At 37.2% G+C, this 24,277-nt stretch overlaps 1 protein-coding gene across 2 annotated transcripts in view; it reads left to right on the top strand.

Moving 5' to 3' along the window:
* PDE11A (phosphodiesterase 11A) overlaps positions 1 to 24,277 on the top strand; it is a 138,612-nt gene that overhangs the window by 69,269 nt on the left and 45,066 nt on the right. For both annotated transcript variants that reach the window (XM_059820441.1, XM_059820442.1), the window contains 5 exons: positions 1,892 to 2,027; positions 4,487 to 4,562; positions 6,033 to 6,100; positions 6,474 to 6,566; positions 9,985 to 10,035. In XM_059820441.1, the coding sequence (XP_059676424.1) occupies positions 1,892 to 2,027; positions 4,487 to 4,562; positions 6,033 to 6,100; positions 6,474 to 6,566; positions 9,985 to 10,035 (424 nt within the window). The remainder of the gene's footprint in view (positions 1 to 1,891; positions 2,028 to 4,486; positions 4,563 to 6,032; positions 6,101 to 6,473; positions 6,567 to 9,984; positions 10,036 to 24,277) is intronic.

Genomic DNA, 24,277 nt, shown 5'->3' with positions numbered 1-24,277 from the left:
TAGCAAGGCAAGCAGATGCAAGAGGGGAGTCTGCAGCACTGCTTGGCGCTCTTGAGCAGGTTTTACCCTCCTGCCTGGCATGTGGTGCTCCTGCTAGTGTGTGGGCAAGACAGGGAGATGGTGGCATGCAGCTGCCTGCATCAGTCCAGCAGGACTCACTCACGGCTTTTCACAGTTTGCAGAAGACTGTTGCTTGTGATTTTTCAAGTAGCTTCTGGGTGTTCTGAGCTGCTGAGGATGGAGAGACAGCCAGCTGGCTGTGACATGCATCAGAGTTAAGCATTGATATTTCCTCCTAGTGAAAGTTGGGTCCCTCTCTTCCAGAGTATAGTTGTAAAGCACTTTCTGGGAATGGAGACAACATAGTAGAACATACTTTTAAAACTTCTTTCTGAATTATATCTTGTTTCTTTCACTTGAATTCACTTGCCGCTTGAAATGCTTGACACCCATAATCCAGTCCTGATATAAAGTGTCTTCTATTAGAATGATAATATCGTCCAGATTTTTAAGGTATGACCTGGGAGCTATGCATTTGAAATTAGATTCTTATCCTTAAAGATGTTTTTGCTTCTCAAGTATTGATGTCCTGAAATAAATTTTAAATTCTAAACATGAATTTTTATTTATCTCAAAAAACGTTATATTTCTGTTAAAGGCTCCTGTCAAAGTATACACGTAACATTTATTACAGTCACTCAAAATTCTTATCCCAAATCAAAGTTGATACATGTAGGTTTGTGTAAATCATTATTATTACCTTTATTTATAGTCTTTTAAGAATATTGTTTTCTCTCAAATGAGTGACTTAGTTGAATTAGTCTCCAGAAAATCAATGCAGCCAACAAAAATCAATCTTTTCACTTTGATTGAGTCTTCCAAGCATTGTACTGTGCATCCTTCTTTCATTCATAGGCATTACTTTGAAGCTTCAAGCTGTTGTAAACTTCTCCATGGCTGCTCAGAGTCACTTTTTTCTAAGTAAAGTTTCTCAGGTGTTGAAAATTGATCAGTTTTCTTCCCAAAACTAAGACAACATGCATTTGTTTATTCGCACATGGATAGCTACACCTTGCTAATGTCAAAAACCTCTCTGCAATAAGTCAATGAGAACTTTCCTGCTGATTAGATGAGGTATAAGGTGAGGACTTTAAGGTCTGTATAGATACTGAGTTTTCTGGGGAAGCTGTAGTGGAGTGTGGTGAGTTGAGCCCATAATTCTAGTGTCTTATGCTCATTTACTCACAGCTCTCTAGCCCCTCAGTAGTTGTGGCAGGAGCTCAGTCGGGAAAAAAAAAGGAGACATTAATTATTGTATGTCTACTTGGATCCACCTGCTGCAACACACTTACATTATTGATTTTAAGACTTATTTCATGATTGCTTCTTTAGCCAATCAGGTCTGGCATTTCAGACCAAAATTTAAAAAAATTATATTTCCCTTGACAAGAAAATTATTGGAAGTATGAATTAAAAATACCTCAAATTATTGTACTAATTTGAAAATTAAAATCTTAAAATTATATACGTTCAGGTAGCTCTACAGAAAATATTATTTACAACTGGTTGCTTTTGATGAGCAGGCCTGTATCCCACAGAAAACTTGGAATGTAATCCCACTCTTGATTCACCCGTAAATGCATTTCATTATTAAATGCTGTATTTACTTGGGAGACCAATGCTATTTTTAATACAAAGAATTGTGTAAAGGAAAGAATTTTTGATGTACCATTTCAATAAATACCAAATTATTGTGTCACAGATAATGCTTAGCAACCATTAATAACTGTGAATGGTTCTGCTGTTCTTATGAATATTCCTGTAAGACGTGCTGAACTTTCAAGCAATGCTTGACTGTATTCTTTTCTTCCCTTATTACGCCTTTTGTTAGTTTCAAAGACAGCGTGGAGAAATCATCATCTTATTCTGACTGGCTAATAAATAATAGCATTGCTGAACTCGTAGCCTCCACAGGTCTCCCAGTGAACATCAGTGATGCCTATCAGGATCCTCGCTTTGATGCTGAAGTAAGAGATTTTTAGAAATGTAAATATACATCACATTTTTGGCATTGCAACTAATATAACACAATTATAGCTATATCCAAGTGGCTGTAAAACATGAATATTTATTTGAATTATTTTTTCTATCCAGTGTGTCCTCCTGATCTGCTGGTGTTGACATGGCTCTATACAGTAAACACAGGTCACTGAATTAGCGTATGATTTTGGGTGGTTACTTAGTCTGTCCATGATTCATGTTTTTCTGTTTATAAGTGATACCTTCCTTTATCAAGTGCTTTGATATTTATGCAAACTGATTTTTATTGCTGAAAATGCCACTGTTGGTGTTCAGTGTTAGCAGCACCATCGTTGTTAGCTGTTGGGGTGACTGGGACTGTACACACAGAATGTAAACAGAACTGGTATCTAGAGAGACAAATGTTGTTTGGGATCTAACTTAGCCAACTAACCTTTTAATTTGCACAAATAAAATATACATACTGGATTAGTTATTTCTCCAAGACACATATTACTCCTAATAAAAGTTGTTTGTGTATCCTAAGGGATTCATTAAAGCCTCAGTTAGGAAGGTATAGATACAGATAAAAACATATACACATACTTAACACCTAAATAAATGTTAGAGGCATATGGAAGGACAAAATCTTCACTGAATTCTATCCAGTGAAACAATATTAGTATGGGGGACTTGGCCAGCAGTTGGGCAGCACATTAATCAGTGGATAGCCTTGGTCAGCAAGCTTGCCAAACTGTATTACTACAATAAGTGTGCTTGGAAGTGTTTCATGTTGAGCGTTTGCTTGGTTCCAGTTTTATTCCATGTGTCATTAAAGGGATTATCTCTCAAACCAGCAGAATTTGTCAAAACAAGAAAAATGAAAGGGGCCTTTTTTAAAAGCAGACAAGAAAACTGTGTTTGATGCTAATGTGTTCACAATTTCAAAAAGTACAATTAATGCCTGGGGTCTATTTCTTGCCAAAGAGATATGCTAAAATAAAGCATGCCAATCCTTGATATGTTTCCAGTTGTACTTTTAATATATCATGTCCTGAATAATTCAACTATCTCTTATTTGTTTCACAGTTAGTCTGTTCCAAGTTAGAGGCACTGCCCAATTTATATAGAGAAAAAGAAAACACTTAATACAAAGGGCAGTAACTATTTTATGTTGGTGGGTTCCTGTGAAAATTTAATTCTTAAATTCAGTTGTTACAATCGTTTCTACAGACAGTCAAGTGTAGTAAGAGGAACATACTATCGCTTATGACTTAGAATTAAACATACGTTTGTAGTTACGAACAGATATTCTGTTCTCTGTTTCTATTAAAAACACTCTCTTTTTTCTCCCAGAACACTAATTATCATTTTGCAAATGTTGATGCTCAATTTTCAACTCATTCACCGACAATGTAATGCCAAAGTATTTTCATTGAGCCCATTTTAAGATATACACCTGAGGCAATTGTTGTCCCACTCCCATGGATTTCAGGTGGCGCTCAACACTGATTTCAGTGATGAGATCCAAGTATGTACAAATAAGCAGTACTCTAGTAAAACCTGAGTTATGTCTTTTGCTAGCTAGGAAGTCACAGTGATCCCATCCTGCCTCCAGCATATTAATTATTGCTGGTCTTTTCTTCTATTACAGGTTGCCTGTAGCACTGGCAGTTTTAGTGAGAGAACATGTCCTGATCTACTGTGAGAGGGCTCATCCCACTCTCTTACTCTCATTTCTTTTGAAAAAATGTTTTTTTTTCTTCAGATTCTGCAGCAATGACCCTAAAGAATAAAGCTTATTAACCATAGAAAAGAGAGAATCAGTGACACTTAAAATAAATTGCAAAGCTTTATGCTATATTAGATAGAAAACAATAAATGAGGCAGAAAATTCTCTTCAGAACTACAGAACCAATTAAACCTCCATAGAAAATCTCGGGTTTGACCTCATCCTTCCATTTCTTCCTAGCTTGCACTTCTGCACAATTCCCTACTTACTCTTGCCTTTCTTCTGAAAATGTGAGTTTGCTGTAAGACCCCTTTTATAGCTGCTTTGTTAAATCAAATTTCAGTTTGACAATTGGGAAGAGTATTTCTAAGGCACACTTATTAAATGGAGGTTGTCTCTACTAATCCACCACTGTAAGTAATCTAGGAATTGCCTGGATGTTGCCTCAATTGCAGTTTGTCTTTAATTCCAAATCAAAGTCAAATAGTGTAAGCTTTCTGTGGCAAAGATGGCGATGTTTGTATTTTCTTTGGCAATTTTTAGAATAATCGTTGTGACTTCTGGTTAATCTTACTGTGAATAAGGTTTCAGCAGAATTTTTTTCTGAGTGACAGCTGATCCATATGGAATGACATTTGTAAATGTAAACTTACTCCTTGACATTTCTATTACTAGAATGTAAAAGGCTGTAGATGGTACTTACTGCTGATGGAAGCTCTCATTTCTATGTTTTAGGCTGACCAGATTTCTGGCTTTCACATAAGGTCTGTTCTGTGTGTTCCTATATGGAATAGCAGCCACCAAATAATTGGTAAGACCTTCCTCATAGCTGCCTAATTTTTGTGCTAATGTAAATTTAAATCTGTATTTTTAGTTCTATGTTCCTTTTTCTTCTTTTTCCCAGCTGAATATTGTTAAGAAGTTACCGTAAATAGGATGCATGCTAAGTATCCAAGAAGGGATGTTTTGACTTGTATACTGTATGGACTTTTTCAGCTTTCCCACTGTGCCATTGTTAAGTTACATATTGTATTGAAACTTGAAGACACAAATGAGATGAAAAAAGAAATTCTAACAATATTAGTGAAAAATGTTTGATATGCTTTAATACTTTTCTTGGGTCTCCCTTTTTTGTACACAACTCAGGCAACTGTTTCTGCAGTCCAGCAAAGTGGTCATTTCCCTCTTTAATGATAAACTACGCAGTGAGGGAAGACTTACCGGAGAGGCTGTGGCAGCTGTCAGAGTTGCCTGTGGCAGTGGTGTGTGCTGGGTCAGGACAAGACAGGTTTTATTCATTGTTTGATAGGATGCTTATCAGCTATGATACACCCGCAATTGGCCCTGGATTATTACCTGCTTTTGGCACAAAAAGGAGCACCATTTGTAAATAATAGTGCCAGATTCCTCTGTAACTTTCCACAGAAGAATTCAAGTCAAAGCAATAGCAATTTAAACTGGCAGGGCAAGACTTACATCCCTGTGTGCTGTGGCTGTTGGTGAGAGCTGAGATCAGTAGCGAATTGCTGAAGGCACTGAGTGCCATGCAGGATCAGGATCTTTGAACTTATTCAGCAGAAATTATGTGGGAATTGAGTCTTTTAAAAATACGGCTCATTGTTTGTTGTGAAGTGCGAATTACCTTAAAGAAGTAGAAAGAAACTGACCCCTTGACTGCCAGTAGCTCTTACAGTATTTTTCTAAAGGGCATATTGTAGCTAAATGAAATAGAAATGGTTTGTTGCAGTAAAACTCAGTTCAGCTAGAGCCAAGAGTTTTGAACACTTTTTCAATGTAAGGAAATTACTTTTTTTTTTCATTGGTTCAATAAATTTATGGACCAATCATGAGAAAAAAAGGGCTTATATACCCAGGCGGTGCTAAACCAATTAAGATTTTAGGAATGAAGGTACTGATTGAGCAAATCATATTAGTAACTCCAAATTGCTAGGACAGGTTACATGATTGCTGTTAGCAAAGTGCTCAAGTTCTTTCCCAAAGAGATCTTTAGCCTTTTGTGAAAAGTGTTGCGAGTAACTTTTAGATTTGCAATATTATACTTGGAGAGGAAAGAATAACAGTGGAAAGTAATAAAGTAAGTCCTGGTATCAAAACAATCAAATCTTCACATGTTTATGTCTGTTTAATGATTTTCAGAATAAAGATTTGCAGTTTTGCTTTTCAGTTTGAAAGATGTATTTTAAATGTTACCAATGAATAAAATATTCTGCATTATGAATTAAGGAATGAAGATCATAATTCATATTAACTTTTTCTAAAGGGGTAGCTCAAGTGTTGAACAGGCTTGATGGGAAACCCTTCGACGATGCCGACCAGCGACTGTTTGAAGTAAGAGGCATTCAATTTTGTAGCAATAACATTTTTTCAGCAGGATTTGGTATTTCTGGGTAATGCTGCTTTAGCCTGCTCTGGGGAGGGGGGAAGAATATGTTGTCTGTATTTGTGGTTTGATGTTAATTCTCAGAACTCCTCACTTAATAAGGTTGCCTCCTAATTAAAGCAAGTTTATTGCATCTTATCTTTCTCATCTTGTTGAGGCCAGTGACTTACCCGCATTCTCAACATAACCTGTCTAAGCATGAATATTCCTAATACTTCCATGCAGTTCCTTTTCATGATTAAGCCAGCATTCATATTTGTGTTTCTATTATAATTGAATTATAATTTACTTTCTTTTCTTTTTTTCTCTTTTTAATTTTAGGCTTTCGTTATTTTTTGTGGTCTGGGCATCAACAACACAATTATGTATGACCAAGTGAAGAAATCCTGGGCAAAACAGTCTGTGGCTCTTGACGTACGTGTACATCTTAATGAAACCTTTTCTTGCTCATAAGTGTCACATGTAAAGAAACCTACTGCTTCTGAATTTATTGTAGTTAGCATCATTTTCTGTATCTACCTGTCTGCACCTTAGAGTGTTGTCTTATTAAGGTAATGCTGAAGGGAAACTTTCTCAGGGTACGCTTAGCTGTGTAGCTCATGCACATCTTAAGTAATTTTGAACCTGGATATCTCATTTGATGTCTATGGTTTTTACATTAGAAGGGGGGACAGTGGTGATGGAGAATCTAGATGCTTACAGGTGTAAGTGTAGGAATTAATCTAGGCATTCTATGTATTATCTGGTCCATCAGTTACTGAAAATTCCTTAGAATTTTATATTTTAGGTAGCTTGTTTTTTCTAGTGTTGTAAAGTGTTAAGTAAAACATACTGTGAACAGGACAAAATTTGAAAAAAGTGATCATCATCATAGGGTTTTTAAACAGCTTTTTAAAAGCAATATCTGCTGAATCCTTATCAGATATATGTGTTGCTAGAATAAAGTCAAAGGAGGATGGCTGGCAGCTCAGCAAGAGCTCTGTTGTGGGTCAAGGCCAATACATAATGCAAGGTCCTGGCATTCCATCACATCACATCTTTCTATAAAAATACATATAGAGTAGCTAAATGGATGGAAAGCTTTCTCTTTTTTTGCCCATTGTCTTTGTAGGAATTTCTTTTCCTGCTTCTGCCCCCCACCCTCCATTCATGAAGAATGAAATCTACCAGATCCTGTAAAACAAACTCTAAAATGCAGAACATTTAAAAAAAATTGTGATTATTTAAACTTATATAAGCTGATTAAACAATAAAGCACTATTCTCTATTATATTCTGGAGATTTTAAACATCAAATTAAAAAAAAATCTTGGTGACAACAAAGCTTGGAGTTTTGAGGGTAGCTTTACAAATTTACGATATTCCTACTAAAACAATAATTAAGAATGGTTTGAATTAAATTTATAAGATCTTTTAAAAAGCATTATGCAAGACTGATTAGTCTTAAAATATTCCTCTGATGAAAGGGTAATGTCGCTAAGATTTCACTATTATTTTAAATTTCACATGTGAAAAGAGAAGAAAATGATCTAGCTATCCCTGATGTGTGCACCCTTTACCTGTGTAACTCCTTTGAGTTTATACAGTACCCACCATTACAATAAGAACCACAAAAATAGCATTGGCCTGATTGAGATACGAATTTCTCTTTATTAAAACAAAAATCAAACCAAACTGGACTGCTATGAAGGTGGCATAATTTTTTTTTTCTTTGCTTTAGGTTTGGAGATATTTATCTATGTATTGGGGATCTATCCTGTAAAGCATGTAGGCATGTTAAAGCTTTTTGAAGTCAATAGGGCTGTTCGTGTTGGAAAACATTCTAAGCATAAGTGGCCTTTTTTATTATACCTCTGTATGTATTCACTTAGGAGGAAAAGTTAAAAACTTTCCTTTTCAGGCCTCCTGCAAGATTTCTTATTCTTTACATATCATAGTCATGAATTACTATAAGCCCTCATATGCCCCAGATATTTGTGCAATATTAACCCTTAGAATGAATACTCCTCCTGGCAAGGAAAACAAGCAGTGCCAGATATCACACTCAGATACATAGGGATGGGAGTTAACACAGAAGTTTGGTATTTACTACTGAAAACAAGGAAATTTTAATTTCTTGGTTTAAAATAACAGCTACTTTATTTGATCTAAAAAAGACTAATAGCCATATAGCTTGAATGTAGATTATAGGTTTGATAAATGGCCACTATGCTTCAGTGAAGAGTAATTCTTTCTATAAATGAGCTACAACTTATGATAATATTTGTGTAAAGTGATTGAAGGTACAGCAGAAAAGTACTGAAAAAAAGAATGGTATGTGCTGAAGGACTGTGAATCCATTTTTCAGTAATAGAATGCTTTATTAGTATTTATGTATTTAGCTAGGATGGCAATGAGTGGCATTTTCAAATTACATTGATATCAGATGTAAAATAAATCAATTTGATATATACCATAAGATTCTTATCCAGATATAGAGATCCTGTTTTTCATATAGAATTCACGTAAGATTAACTAATAATCAGAAGACCAAAATGTAAATAAATTATGGGGAAAGGTTGACAGTAGGATGCCATATGGTTCAAAGCCAGGCTAAATACTATTTTATATATTAAGGATGCAAAATTTGCAAATGATTAAAAGATTAGAATAATCAATATTAAGGAAGACTGTAAAACTCTGAGTGATATAATGAATACAGATAAAGAAGCAGCTTGACAAGAATTTTGATATTAAGTGTAATCTGTCATAGCAGAAGACATAATTTTACTAATCTTACAGATTTCTGAGAGAAGCTACGATATGGTTGGACAGAAAAATAGATACTATTTGAGGAAGGACATGATGTATAGTTATAGAAAGTAAAACGTGGGACAGAACAATTGAATTGGTGTTTGTTATTTATTCTTTTATAGTGCAGGCATGATTTCCTGTTACTGTAAAAGATGACGCCTCTAAAATTGATATGAGTAAATGCATCTTGGGACTTATTGCCACAAGGTATTGCAAGCCAAGGGCATTTGAGTTGGAGTTCAGGTATTCGTGTGAGTAACAGAGATGTTCAAAGGTGAAAACAATTTCAAAATGAGAAATACATATCAAAGCTTTAGCACAAAAGCAGATTGGGTGTTGCTGTGTGGTGAGGAGAATCTGTCCTTGCTAGGACTGCTCTGGCTCTGTGAGCTCCTTCATGGACCAGTGCCTCGTCCCATGCACAGTCAGATCTTGGTGGGTCCAGTACACAGGATGGCTCTTGCACCTTCTGGAGTGCATATTCAATGTTAGTATCGTCGCATAAGGATATAATGTATTCCATGTAAATGTATGCATGCTTAACAGGTAGTAAGAGGGAGGTGTGCAGTACTTGGTGCATTATATTTGATGCTTTCATCTCAGAATGGTATTTGAAGAGAATGTCAGGCATAGCATAGAGCTGCGAATTTGCATGCGGTGATGTGCCACTAGCAAAGTCATTAAAGCTTTACAGTATAGCAAAAGGCATTATTTAAAGTCTATAAATCTGCTGTTATTTTTACGTTAAATTCTTTCTTGTTTAATTGTAGAACTCCAGGAGAACAATGTAGGAATGCTTATAATATTAAGTTACTTACTGTTCATGATTCCCTATAAAATTCCCTGCAACATAAATGCCAAGTGTATACCTGATAACATGCAATTAGTTATTATATGCTGACATTCAGAACTGAATTACCATGCATAAATATTAATTAAATTTGTTTTAAACATCATTGATTAGACTGCAGTACAGAGCCCTATTATTTCTACTTGTCAAGTCTAAAAAAATGGTTTTTTTATCTTTTGTTCTGGGGCAGGTGTTATCTTATCATGCAACATGTTCAAAGGCAGAAGTTGATAAATTTAAGGTAAGGATTTAAGTTTTTAGTTATTTCTGAAAGTATAACAGTAAATTAAAATGGATGTAGATTATCTGAGATCATCAAAAGCAGAAAAATCATAATTATCAATGATTTACAAAGGATGTATTACATGTTAGGCTGTTAGGCAGGGAAGGTGGAAAAAAAAATCTTTCAAATAATAAAGAGCTGCAGTGATGGGTGCGCAGTGGCAAAATACCATTGTTCCAGCACCAGCTGTTGGAACTGCATGCCAGCGTGGGTTTGGTGGCGTCCTCAGCAAGATCCACCATAGGGAAGTCATACCACAGTGGACGGTGAGGAAGAGACTAGAGAAAATGAGGGGAACTTGAGACTTTACATGCTTATAGTGTGGCAGCTGTCCTGTGTTTACTAAAAAAGCAGAGTATTCACTATCAAGATTGTGCATAGGCTCAGAAGGATGGACATGAAGGTAAGAAATCCTCTTCTAACTTCTGTAAGTGCCCTGGGCGGAACTGTGAAACGATGTGTGCTGAATGTAGTATTGCTAGGGGTCAATAATTATGTGTTCTCACTGAACCCTGCCTTGCCAAGGGGTAGAGAGTAGGCGGAACAGTGTCCTTGCTCTTTCATCACTGCCAGCACTCCTGAGCTGCTTTTGTGATAGGCTGTGTTTGTCCTTTTCTGCTTGGGGAAACTTGGTGGCACTTCCCTTGGCTATGAGGAGTCAGTGTTGTGGAGGGCTCCTCAAAGCTGCTTGGGAGGCTCTCGTGGTGGGTATCAGTGTTGGTCTCCTGTATGCAAACTGCATCAGAGGCTGTGGCAAGGTCTGGGCAGGAGATCTGGACTGTTGTGACCCCGCACTGCTGGCATTCCCTGCTGTGCCTCCCTGGCACCTGTCTGGCTGAAAAATAGCTGTTTGATGGTTGTTCTGACACTTGGCTGGCTGGATCCTGATCTCTGCACCATGGGGATGGTTGTGGTGGAAGGGGGAAGCCGTGGGTAACTTAGCACAGCTGATACTGATGAGTTACCTGGGTTGAGGAAGGGCAGCTATTGCTAGTCAGTTAATTAGTTTGTAGATTACTGCCCAAATAATGGCTGTGCCTCAGAACTCTGTATCAATACCTGATGATAGGGGTGTAGTATTCTCCCTCTATCATAGTTATTGGTGCAGTTACTTACTCTTTTGTAAGATGAAGATTAGATTACTGAATTATTGCTGGAATCAAACATGCCTGGAGATCATTCTAACACTGCAACCAGCAGAAAATACTTCTATGTGCTTAGTAAGTTGTATCTTATGTTTGGCAAAAAGAACAGTGAACACTGTGAGAGAGACGGAAAAGAAAGGGGTAAAGGACCATTTATTTTCCCTTTTTTTTTTTTTTTTGTAGTTTACCTTAGAATAAGCACCTGTAATATAGCTTCTGTGACTGTCAGGATTCAACCAATATCTTTCTACGTACCAGAGGGCTATACTACTTTGTTGCTGTCAGCCATTGAAAGACAATTCTCCATCATGGTCTGTGTAGTTGAAATAAAAGCCTGCCATGTTACCCTTTGGACTTAGATACTAGTGTGATGAGGAGCTATTCTACTTGTTTTTCCAGGAGTCTTCATTAATATATTTGACAGTCTCCCAGTAAGGAATGTCTTGCCATTATCCATTTACCTTGAAGGCATATAACTGTCCATTTAATGGTTAACGATAAGGTAAAGGGAAATGAAAAGCATTTATTCATTAATAACCCGAATACATACATTTTTATAAAGAACATAGATGAGAAAATGAGGAATATAATCAAGCTATGCTTAAACTAATCTGAGATACTTTTTCAGAAAAATTTTCCCTGTCCTATATCCAGTCATCTTGCTTTCAGTTCCTCACAAAATGAGTGCCAGGTAGTCTTTGTTAATGCTTTACACCACTGGTTGTAAACAAAACAACAAAAACCTAGAGAGGACCAGCATGTCTTGTGGGCCTTCGACAGAGCGCTTATCCCCAGAGAGGGCCATCCATCCGTGGGATGAAATTGCTCCCATCTCCCCCCTTGCAGAGCTCTGGCAGCCGGTCCCTCTGCTGAGGTCTCCTGGGGCATCATACCCTGAAATCACTGCTCTTTTCTCTGTTCATTATATTGTTATATTTTGTATAAGCCCTTTGTTATATTAGGGTCATCTTCTAGACTTGACTGGCTAATAAACAATTCCTCCCTCTGGGGGTGTTTGGGGCTAAAACTGTCCCCTCTCCCTTTGGTGATTTATTGGCAGATGTCAGAGGAAATGTGTGTTACGATTTACCCGATGTTCTGGTTCAGTCAGAACAGGAACAAACACACATGATAGAAACATCTAAATGAGAGTAGTTTACTACTGACTCTTAACTGAAACAGGACCTAACGGTAATTAATGACTTTAGAGTGACAATACATTTGAGTTGACAACTTTTCAACATATTACCCCAAACATACTGTAACTTGGACCCCAGCAGCTTGGAAATAATTACGTATTCTTCCTCCTAGTTCAAGTTGTTTATTTCCATCTTTGTCGTCTCATTTCTTTATCATATTAATAAAATGCTTTTCCATTAATTTTTGTTTGCCTAAGATCTCAAGAATATTCTGATACAAAGTGAAAAATTGCAAGTGTACTTGAAGTTTATTTTTCCTCTGGCTTTTACCAGTGAATTTTATTGCATTACAGAAAGCCTAGCAAGACTAACTAAAGTTGATTCTTTTACTTGAAATTTTGTCAATAACTTCCTACTGTTATGGGATGAATTCACAAATATACCTTTTTAATAATTAAATGTAATCACTGTGAGCAGGTTCCGTAAAATAAATAACATTTATTTCTGTTGCTACTAATCCTGTCTAAGAATTAATGAAACAACAAAAAAACCCATCTTAATAAGAAACCCTTAAGAAATTAAAATACCTTTCTGTAGATGCTAGGATAGGAAAGAGTGCAGAGCACCATTGGTTGTGAAGCTGGAAAATACAGAGCGAAGATCACGGTATGGAACAAAGAAACATGAGTGTATGATAATGGCTCATGTCATGCATTTGGCCTATTCCATAGCTGTTTTCTACAATTGTCTAAAAAAAAAATAAAAGCAGCAACATAGATTCACATTGAACATGTTTTTGCATGTTTTTGAAGGGATTCCACTTCTGGTGTTGCTAGAACATAGCTTTCACTAATAAAAATCTGAAAGCCAAGTTTAAAAATGCTTATACGATTAGAAATTGTTCTATTAATGAATGGAAGTTTTTCTTCTCAGAAGAGAATCCAATTACGTGAATCAGTACTGTAAAAAGTCATGTCACTGGTCCTTTTCATTATTTGCATTAAAGCTTTTGGGATTAATTAGCAGTTACGCTAGCAGGCACACATTTCTCAGGAGGTCGGTGCAAGCAGGACCAGCATGAGGCTCAGATGCAGTGTAGGCACGTGCATCTCCGCTGACCTGGATGGAGCCACCCGCTCAGTCTGCTGCCCACGCCCAGGGGAAGTGGGAATGGAAAATTCACGCCCTTAACCCTGTGAGCTTGTTTTAGCGATAAGAGAGGGGGCTTAGCCCTCCAGGTAGACGCAAGTGGAACTGCACAGATCTGGACTCAGAGCCTGAGCAAATCTGTTAGTCTCTGTAGGTGATAATCTGGCCCTGGGGAAGGTAATAGGAGGTTTGCCATTGATTTCAGCAGGATGTTGCTGTCTTCAGCTTTGTTTGGCATTTGTAAAATTGCACAGTAATGTTCCCTCTGTCATCTTCCATCTATTTATTCACAGCAGTCAGTCTTTTGTATTGCGTTTTCTGATAGAACAAGATCTCTGAAAAAAGTTAACATTTAAGAGCCAGTCTTCTTTTTATGCCAGTTTAAAATGTTTAAGTGAAAACTTGAGTTGGCGTGCAGCGTAAAATGTGTCCTTTTTCCTGAAAATGGGTAGGTTTTTAAAATGGGGAAAAACACATGGAAGCTTAATTGATAGAGTTTCAATAACAGCAATTGAATCAGAATTAATCAGAATTAATTGTGGGTTATCTACCATTATTCCTGTATTTGGGATATGTGCTGTACTTCCAGGTTCTAAGAAAGAGGATGTAGTTTTTGTGAATGATTTATAGGATTAAAACAAGCAACAAAACCATACAATTTTTATAGTAAGTATTGTACATAGACCCTCTGTTGCCAGATTATTTTAGATTTATTTGCTACTCAATATTTTTCAACCTTGATATTTTTTTAGATGTAAATTATGATGGCTTCCAAAAAAAAAAAATTTTAAATCCAATATACTGCTAAGTTCATGTAAACAGCATAGTATTTTTTAGATTTTCTGATATGTGCTGCATTATTGTGATAGGTAGATTTCCGATACCATTGCTCCAGATATAGGGAGAAAAATTGAACTTTACTTTTCATGGGCATTTGCAAGTAAAACAAACAAAAAAAAAATCCACCTTGAGTGCAAACACTTCTTGCATATCTGAGAATGTGTGTCTGAAGTCTTGAGCCTGACTTTTCACAGTGCTTCTCCTCACTAAATTCAAACTCAGTTTTGGCAGAATAAGCTAAAGTGCTTATGCACCAATGAATCATACCCATATCAATTTTAATTTTACTTTTTAAAGAAGTTAGAAATAGGTATGATTTTAAAAACGGTGGCAACTCAGTTCTCTCCTGTATTTTACACTCAAAAGACAATTCCATTATTTCCATTATGTACTAGCACTAGTGTTTAGCTATGAGCCATTTGTATTATTGGAATAGAAAAATGTAAGACTAGTGAAGTCTGATTAATCTAAGATTGATGCTATCCTATAGCATTGTCCTGTAGTGCCAGGTTTCTTCTTATTGAAATGCAGGCTCTCTAAGCCTAAAAATAGTTGTCTTTTAGACAAATATAGAAAGCCCAGAACATGAGTAAAGAATACAGAATTGTGTCCACGACAATTTATAGCAAGAGTTACTGACTTCTGAGACAGTAATGAACAAGTCCTGTGACTTAGCAAGCAGTCCCACAAACACACATCACCTGTAAATTTAGATAAATATAGTTTCCAAAGAGAATATGTAAACACTGTCCTATTATGGGTAATATACAAGACGCTATTTTTAAAAAGCTAACCTAATTGTGCAGCTGTGAATGGTATAAGCCAGATCAATATTTAATGACTATGATGCATAATTTATAGCCCTGTGAGAGATTCCCTTTTTTAGGTCAAACAGCACACAGGAGAGCTACACAATGGAAAGTAATGTATCACCTGCTTTACAGAATCTTCGATTCAAAATGTAGCGTGAATAACAATTCCTGTATTTCTCGATTCCATAGCCTGAGGTATAGCTCGTTAAGACCTACCTCCACATAGGGAGGCTTTTGTGTGTCTCTTTATTAAAAACACAGACATTTAACTAAATAATGATGGGAAGAGTGGAACCAAAAAAGGAAACAACTTTTAAGACTGCTACTGTATATGACAATGGTAAACAGCTGAATCCATGAAAGATTATGGATTTAAGTGAATTTGATACTTGGAGTGCGTTACATGTATGATATAAAATGAATTTGTTATTAATGTCTTATGCTGTTACAATTTTATACCCACCCTTAAATGCATAACAGTGGGCAGCACAATGAAAAATTGAATTTTATATATTAATTTTATCTCCAATCTCTGTAAGGATTGGGAAAGCATTCCTAGGCTATGTTATTCTCTACTGTGATGCTATCTTTCAATTTAGAACTAATTTAGTTACTTTTATGTTCCAGTAATTAAATCATGTGTAGTGGTTTATAATAACTATATTATAGTCTTCCTCAGTAATTAAATTTCAGAAAGGCAAGCTGGCCTTTATGTTTTGGACCACTTACGAAATATTGCCATTTAAATACGCATAGCTAGAAGACGAGGTTTTTATGCATTGATGATACTGCTGTTTCAATCTGTTTGTAACATGGGTGTATCAAGGACTGAAGGCATGTAGTCACACTGCAAAGTCAGTATGGCAAGCCATGGTCCCATCCATGCATGTGGTGAAACACATACAGTTCTTTAGAGACCTACAATTCTATGTAAGTGCATGAAGTTATTCACATGCTTCAGTATTTTTCAGACTGTTCCCTAAGACTAGTCACACAGACTCTTGGACTCGTCTTTGGCTGTGATAGGAGGGTCTGTGCTGGCACTGAGCTTCTCCCCAATGTTATTCCAGCTGCTCAAGTTCCACTGAGAGTAGCAACAATGGGGAAAAAAAATAAGGAGAAACCTTCAGGGTAAACAGGGTTTAAGTGTTAATATTGAGCTGTGTTCCCTTTTTCCCTGTTGAGAAACGCGCATTTACACAAGATGTAAAACACTTTATTTTCTCTGCTTTTCCACATGCACTGCCCACATAAGACCTAAAGCACAGCGTTGAGAGTTTCATAATTCATGAAATGGAGGTCTTTATTGTACTACATTATTTCATACTTTTACATGTGCCTATGTCTTCAGTTGTCATGGAAACAAGAAGTCAGGAACACGTTGCATATGCTGAAAATTATTAAAAATAATAATGATTCAAAATAAAATACTGGGGTTTTACACTAGTTTCTGAAATGTGAGGCTCTCATCTGTTGACATCAGCCTAGTGCTCTGTAGTTCAAAAATATATAAAACTAAAAAATTTTTTAAATTTCAGTGAAGAGAGGGAATGGCATGGAGAAGAGGAGTAGGGAAAGATTGTTCATGGTCTTTTCTCATACAATGTTTAGGTTTAGGGACATCAAATGAAATTATCAGGGTATGGATTTTAATCTGACTAAAGATCTCTCTTCAGCAAACATGTAGTTAAACTATATGACCTATCACCATAGATATTAATGAGTTAAAAATGATGAATTAACACAAGGAAAAGGCAAATGGGGACTGTTGTAAGAAGACAGTCACCTCTGGCTCAGGAAATCAAAGTGCATCTCAGCGAAGCTGAGAGAAGTGCACCAAGCAAATATGTTTTCTCATTTCAAATAGTCTTCCCTGCTCTCAGACACTCTCAAAGCTAAGGTACAGGGCTTAGAAGAAACTTTGGTCTGACACAATACAACTATTCTTATGATATTAATCAGTGCCTTCCAACAGCACTGCTTGGAAAAAAAAATAGGAAACTACATTCTTTGCATCACTTTTTATCACCCAGAAAAGAGACCATGTCTTCTGTGTTTAAAATGAAGAGAAATGTGCTTTGACTTGATCGTTACTGTCATAAATCTCAGAAATTGCAGATACAAGGGTTTGATGAAAACTCCCAAGTTTGCCAATTTGTTTGTTTTAGTACAAGCTGTTTCTTTTCCTTTCTCAACCACCTGCCCCTGGAAGCATTTCTGGATTGTCCTGCTAAGCTGTTCTTCAGCTCCTTGTCTCAGTGCCGGGACCTGTGATTCTCGGGTGCACTTCTCATATAACAGCCCTTCTCATATAGATATTGTTACCATCATGAAACCTGTTCCAGTGTGATAGGTTTTATTGAGAATAAGGCATATAAAAGAGCAATATGACAGTTTGTGGGAAAAAAAATGAGCTTTTTTGCTTTAATTTCTTCCATGAGGCATTTTATCAGAAACAAAGTGGGATGACTTCAGTGTGTCAGAGGCATCTGCTTATGAATTACTTTTGGAGCTGTCCTGCTAGACTAGTGTCATACTACAGTGTCTACCCTAATTCTAGGGATCGTTTATAGAAAAAACTAATGGGAATTCTGAATTTGCTTTCAAAAATTTGAACAATCAGTTTTATTGATCTTTCAGCATTTGAATTTACTGGCTTTGTAGTTGATCAAGATGAGATTAAATTGTTGCAAAAGGTCACTGAAAGGATTCCTCTTGTATTTCTGAAATGACCACATTTATTATTTCCAGGTGAAAACATGGAGCTCCCAGAGTAAAGCCTTCCCTTCTCTCCAGGGCAGACGAGATATGAATTTTCCAGGATGTTGTGGAGGGAGGGTTTACAAAGAATAATTGAACCTGGTGAGGCTCTGGCCCTGAGCTGCTCTCTGAAGGGGCCAGCCCTCTTTGTTGGCTACAGAGGGGTAAAGGGAGGTTATAGCGGTCATGAGGAGTACCTCCACCGGGTATGCCCACCTCTGAATATTTGTAGACTAACTGGGCAGGTTCCTTATCCTTGTGTTGTCATATCATCTGAGCAGGGCAGGGTACTTCTTCATGTTTTGGTTTCCCATCTACAAAGAGGGGACAGAAATATTAAAACATCTCTGTGAAAGATTTCAACATTTCTGCTTTCTGACTGCAAAAGATTTGTATGATGCAACGGTGTTCTGTTTGTATGATAAGCCTGCATAAACCCAGTTTATTTTGTAGTGGTAGGAGATAAGTAAATCCTGTTTATAAAGAAAAAAATCTTTCTCTTGAGTAAAAGCTGTATATGATTTGAGAGAGTTAAGGCAAAAGAATCAAACCTGGGGCCTGGAAGCTAGATAAAGCCTACAATTTAATCATATATCTATACCCAGACAATTTTTTCTGTTCATTTATGAGATTAGCATAGGTCATTAAATGAATTTTTAAAAGGGGATAGGCTTCTTTCAGCAAGGAATAGGTTCTGGTCTGTGGATTATGTCAGGGCAAAGGCATAATGCAGTTGTCAATAAGGAACTTCCTGTGGAATTTTTGAATATGCAAAGGCAAAATACACTTATTCTTACGTGTTTATGCTCTACAGAATAAGCTCTGAATATATTTACACTGTAGGCTAAAAAGAAGGGAGCCTAAGTGTTAGGATTAAAAAAAAGTGAAAAATCAATGTTGATATTCTGACTGCAGAGTAAAGACACCCAGTAACTAGAAATATTAAATAATAAATGACTACTTCTAAGATCAGCTACTTCATAGCTAGACCAGAGCTTAAATCTCCTTGTTAAATACCTTAACAAGTAATAAACTTAAATCACTGAAAATAACAGAAAATTAAAATTATGTGCATGGTCAAAAACGGTCTTTGTACTTCTTTTTAAAAAAAAACTTCTTCTGTAAAGCTGTAATAGATTTCAATTGATTTAGATAATAATTCTAAGAATTTCTGCTATACTCTGTTTTTTTAGTACTGTAAAAGAATATTATTCTAAGTCATTAAATATATTACTGACTTATTGCCTTTAATAGTGGCTGGTTTTCAGTTTCTTAGTAATTATGCACACTAATACAGTGGTACTTCAACAACAGAAATTTTCAGCAGAGGAGTAATAAAACATGGTTATTAATTTACCCATACTAAAAAAAGTGTGCTGCTACGTTGCTGCTCTCAAATACTGCATTTTCTTATTTACATGGGAATTTTTGTATTTCTTGCATCTGTTTTCATATCCAAAACCACAATTGGTCCAGGACTTGAGAATGCTTAGAAAAAACAAATTAGAAATAGCAGTTGTTGGGGACGTAGTATTGCTCACAAGTGAAGGTGAAATGATTTAGTGTCCAACAGACCTGTTGTCTGTCCTTCAATCTGATCAGTCATCATACTCCACAAGAATCTCTTGTCAGCTGGAAAGCATCGAGGAATAAACACAGTTCAATATGGCTACACCATTTAGCCAATGACCATGCAAAAAGGGCATAGAATACATTTAAAATGTCATGCAAGCCTGAGGAATATCTGATGAATGATTTAAAAAAAAAAAAAAAATCAACACTTGTCAAATGATAAAGTAGTATGCTTCAGTCAGTGACAGACTTGGGAATTTATATTTGGAAAGGTTTCCAAACAGGAAGAAGAATCTATCTAGCAAAGACTTGTGCACTTAAATTGGACCAGAATAATTTAAAAAATTGGCATACTTCAGTGAATGATGGTACTTTAGGAGTTCTTCACTGTGGGTTTATCATGGTTCTTTTGCCACCAGTAAGGAGCAAATTATTCCCCATGCAGTTGATAGACATCACTGGGGTTAGTCCTGTATGCGACAGCTTACTGTTCTGAGACCTGCATTCGAGACTGGCCCAGTAAGACCATTGTACTGTTTGTTTTAAGCCATGGAAGAAAGAATTCTTCAAAGAAATCCAGAAAAATGGCATAATATTTCACATTTTAAATTATTCTTTAAATAATCTGTGCTTGGATTCCTTTTGTAGCCCCAGCAGACTGACAGTTATAACTGGGAATTTTCTGTTTAAAAAATCAAGTTGCTTTTCACCAAACTTTATTTGGATAGAAATTTTTTAATTGGTATTAATATTATCAATGTTCATTTTAAAATTAAACAAGTTCCTTAGTACTTGTACTGATTTTAAAACTGGGAGAAAAAAATCTTTTGTTTTCCCTAGTATATAGCCTACAAAAGGTAAAAAATAATTTTCTTTGTTTATTTCTGCCTCTATACAGTGTTCTGGCTGCAAACAGTCGTTTGTCATAAATGTTTACTGGTCTTGATTTTAAATTATTAATGGCAATATTTCTATAGGCAGGTTTTTTCAAAATATTTTACAAAAGGAAACATAAATGTCCCCCAAAGGAAGAAGACAGTGTCCTTTAAAGCCTTTTGATATTGCCAACAAGTTCATATTAGAGCTAGAACCTTTTTATGATGAAAACTCCTGAAAGTGAAGAATGGGAAATAGATGAGAAATGTTTTTCTGATATGAATCTGTTTGGCCACTGGGTGCCATCCTTGCTCCACTTCAAGGCTGATTGCCTAGCAGCATTTCTGTTAAGCTGTAGAATCCTGAAAAAGGTAATACCAGTGCAGTTTCACACCATTGTAATGTTTGCGTGTGTGCATGTAGTAGAATACATTAGCAGCACAGGCAGCGTGTCCTTCTTGCGTGAGTCACCGGGAGACTCAGGAGAAATATCCTCAGGGGTTCAGCCTTGTTACGTCCACAGTCTCATATCCAGCATTATTTTTTTGGCATTCTCTATTGGCTGGTAAGAGTGAGGCTGTGCTGAAAGACCTGTTCCCACCCACGAGTGTGTGTGTCTGTGCTCCTGTGCAGTATTAACTTAGGTTCTGGGATTGTTTGAAGGAAAAAATTACATGAATGCACGCTTCTTTTCTAGATCAATTCATATTTGAGGTGTATGGGCCTGTGTCATCCAAGCAAAACTATACCTAGCATATATTATGTAAAAAATATTTGCAATTACAACCTTCTTCAGGTTATTTATTACACTGTTTCATTGTCTGCCTGGGGGGGATTCCTCTATTGTTCTAGTCTCAAAAGTCTCTTGTTTTAGTCTGGGCAAAATCCCAGGCAGAGTAAATGTACTTTCTAACAGGGAAATTATGTCAGTAGTTCTGCATTTTTAGTCTTTCAAATTTGAAGTGTAAACACTTTCAGTGTATGAGAAATAGGCTCTAGCACTTCTCTTTCTTGCTGCAATTGTATGGAAAACGTGCAGATTGTACCCCAGGCAAAAACAGGAAGCTGAATATTTTATGAGGCCATTTCTGTGAAGTGTTCCATCATCTTGTGCTTTGTAACAAGCTACACCCAGCTCTGAACACATACACAAAATAGCTGAGAACATCAGATACCAGTGTTTTCCAGCGCCTTTGTGATCCCCCTGTGCATACGGCATCCTGTTCAGCATGCTTAAACATAACTCAACTAACCCTGCTTTCTGTGCTACCATGCAGCAGTGTGTGTTTTGTCCCAGGCATACAACAAGCTTATGGGCACACAAAAAACCCCACCCCAAAACAACAACGCATGATTTCTATTTACCGTCTTCATAAACTCTACTGTTAAACTGATTCCAGGTATGTACTTATGTTATCTGTATGTTCCGTGAAGGAGACCTGTTGCTGTGGGTGGTGGTAAGGGAAGGTTGTAAGTGGCATAACCACAGCAACACCATGGCAAGTTGCGGCAAGACCTGGTCTGTGGGTAGGTAATGCCTGCCCCAGGGTCGCATGGCAGCGACCTGGGGAAGACCTTGGTGAGCTGGGTGCTGCGTGGCACAGCAATGCAGCCGCAGTAGGGTCCCATATCCAGCTCCTTGCCTGGCTCATTTCTCACTTGTCTGTATGTTAACTGCCTCACTGTTTGAGTCAGTGGTGGCTGAGGTATTTGTGCACCCCACAGCTTTGTGGCAGGCATGGACAATCCTCAGTGTCCCTAAAAATGGAGTCACACAGACAGACCTCTTTACTGAGATTCATAACTCCTCAGCTGATGCTGCGGCCCCTCTGCAGCACTGTCTAAGCATAGGATAAGACGTTAGATTAAAAACATTAATTTGGCAGATGCAAGGTGTGTAGGAGAAAAGGAACAGTTGTATCAGTCAAGTATCACAACAGTCTTTTCATAGGGGCCAGTTAATGTGTATTATAAGACCTTTAAGAATCTCACGAATGACAAGAAACATGGCTGTGTTGCAGCCTTTCACGTCAAAGTAGCGATAGATGAAAACAACTTTTGTTTAAAGAAAATTTATAAAGCTAGTACTACATACGTAGTAAGTAAAATGTCTATCATTTGTTTTTGTTGAAAGAGCAGGATCTGTACATTTTATTTTTTCTCAGAAAACATGATGATTAGGCTTGAGTTGTGTGGGTTGGGTGCTCAGGCTTTCTCTGCTGGTGTGCTTTGTGGGATGAAGGGTGCTGTGGAGGATGGACATTCTGCTATGGGGAAAGGAGTTGGGCTCTGTGTTCACAGTCCGCCCTGCAGAAGCCTTGCACAGGATAACCCTCTTGGCTTGTTAAACTGTAGAAGATGAAGCTCTGGTTTTCTTGGAGAGTGCTCCTAGGGAGTGATTTCTGGATTCCGAATAGGATGAGTGGATTTCTTTTAAACCTGCAATCACAACTTGATGAAAACTAAGGATAAAAAGACAGAGATAAAATGTATTTTAAGGATAATCACTGCAATGTTTTCTGTAGCTTTTCTGTAAATGTATGTTGTAAGTTTGAAGGTGTTTTTAATATTATTTATTGTCTACCTGACAATATTTTGCTATAGCTGTCACTCTAGCAGATCTGAAATAGGACTTTCTCCCCAGTAGAGCAGTAGCCCACTCATATATTTGTACCACCAGTCACTGTACTGCCAGCCTCATTTGTCGCAGGTGCTCAGAAAGAAAATTTTGGTGGCCAGCAGGAGCACTGTCCAGTGCCCTTGCTGTGCAGCACTGCCACGGCCCCATGGTGGCATGTGACCAGTGGTCCTGCAGATCGGCTTGGATGCAGTGAGTGCTGCTGGAGTACACTAGGATAGAAAATAGTGTAATATCAGTGTATATGCCCTTGTTGCAATAGTGGGGGTTTTGAGGTTTTATTGTTTCTTGGGGGGAGGGGGGGGGTGTTTTGGTTTTTTTTTATTTGTTCTTGGCAACACCTTCACTTCTTTCTCTCTCATGCACTTTCTCGCACCATGAGTCCAACTGAGAATTGCAGGGCACGATTTGGGCTGTTTGTCACTAGAAAAGCCAGTTCCTCCTTGTGCCTTCACATCATATCCTCTGTAAGAAGAACCCTGACCTTGTTCCTTCCACCCTTAATCAGGTTTTTCCTCTTCTGAGTCTTCAAGGAAACAGCTAGAGCCTTCCCTCCCCTTCCTAGGTAGTCTTATGGAGGAGAAGAGCTACCTTGTATCCCTCCTCCCTCACCTTCCCAAATTTATAGGTATAAGCGGGTCAGTCTGCATTAGCCGTTCTGCTCTTCACGGGAGCAACAAAGCTGACTCTCTGCCAACCAAAACCAAGTAAGGCTGTTGTGGGAAATGGCAGCCTGCACGCCTGACGCTTTTGTATCACTGAGAAATACTTGCCCTAGGTTTGCTGCTTGTGTTTGTTTAAAATTCTGTGATGGAGACTGAATGGACCCTTTTGTATGAGCTTCTCATCTGCACCAGTGGTCATAAAAAGTCGACAGTTGCTAGCCTGTAGTATGTGACACACTGGTTATTTCCTAATCACCATAAGCCAAAGGACATGAACGCTCCCCTGCGCGCCTCAGGAGATCATTGTGTCGAATGTGTATGCCCTGTAAAACTCCAGTCCTATGCTGCTGTGGTTATGGACTTTGGCCTTAAGAATAATAGATGCTCAGACCATTAATTGCTTTTCTTTTATGTCTCTGTTCTTTTAAAATAGAAATTTCTTGTTCCTTTTATAGGCTGCCACATATTTTGTTTCTGTGTGCTAGGAAACAACTTCAACATCATAGATTGATTTTTAGCAACATAAATAATGTATTTTGTGTCTTTTCTATTATAATTTGTAACAAAATTTTAAATGTAATATTTTTATCTCTGAAATTTATTA

The sequence above is a fragment of the Gavia stellata genome, chromosome 8, assembly GCF_030936135.1.
Source record: "Gavia stellata isolate bGavSte3 chromosome 8, bGavSte3.hap2, whole genome shotgun sequence".
NCBI lineage: Eukaryota > Metazoa > Chordata > Aves > Gaviiformes > Gaviidae > Gavia > Gavia stellata.
Note: the sequence above shows the minus strand (reverse complement) of the source record. Positions and strands in the feature narration are given on the sequence as shown.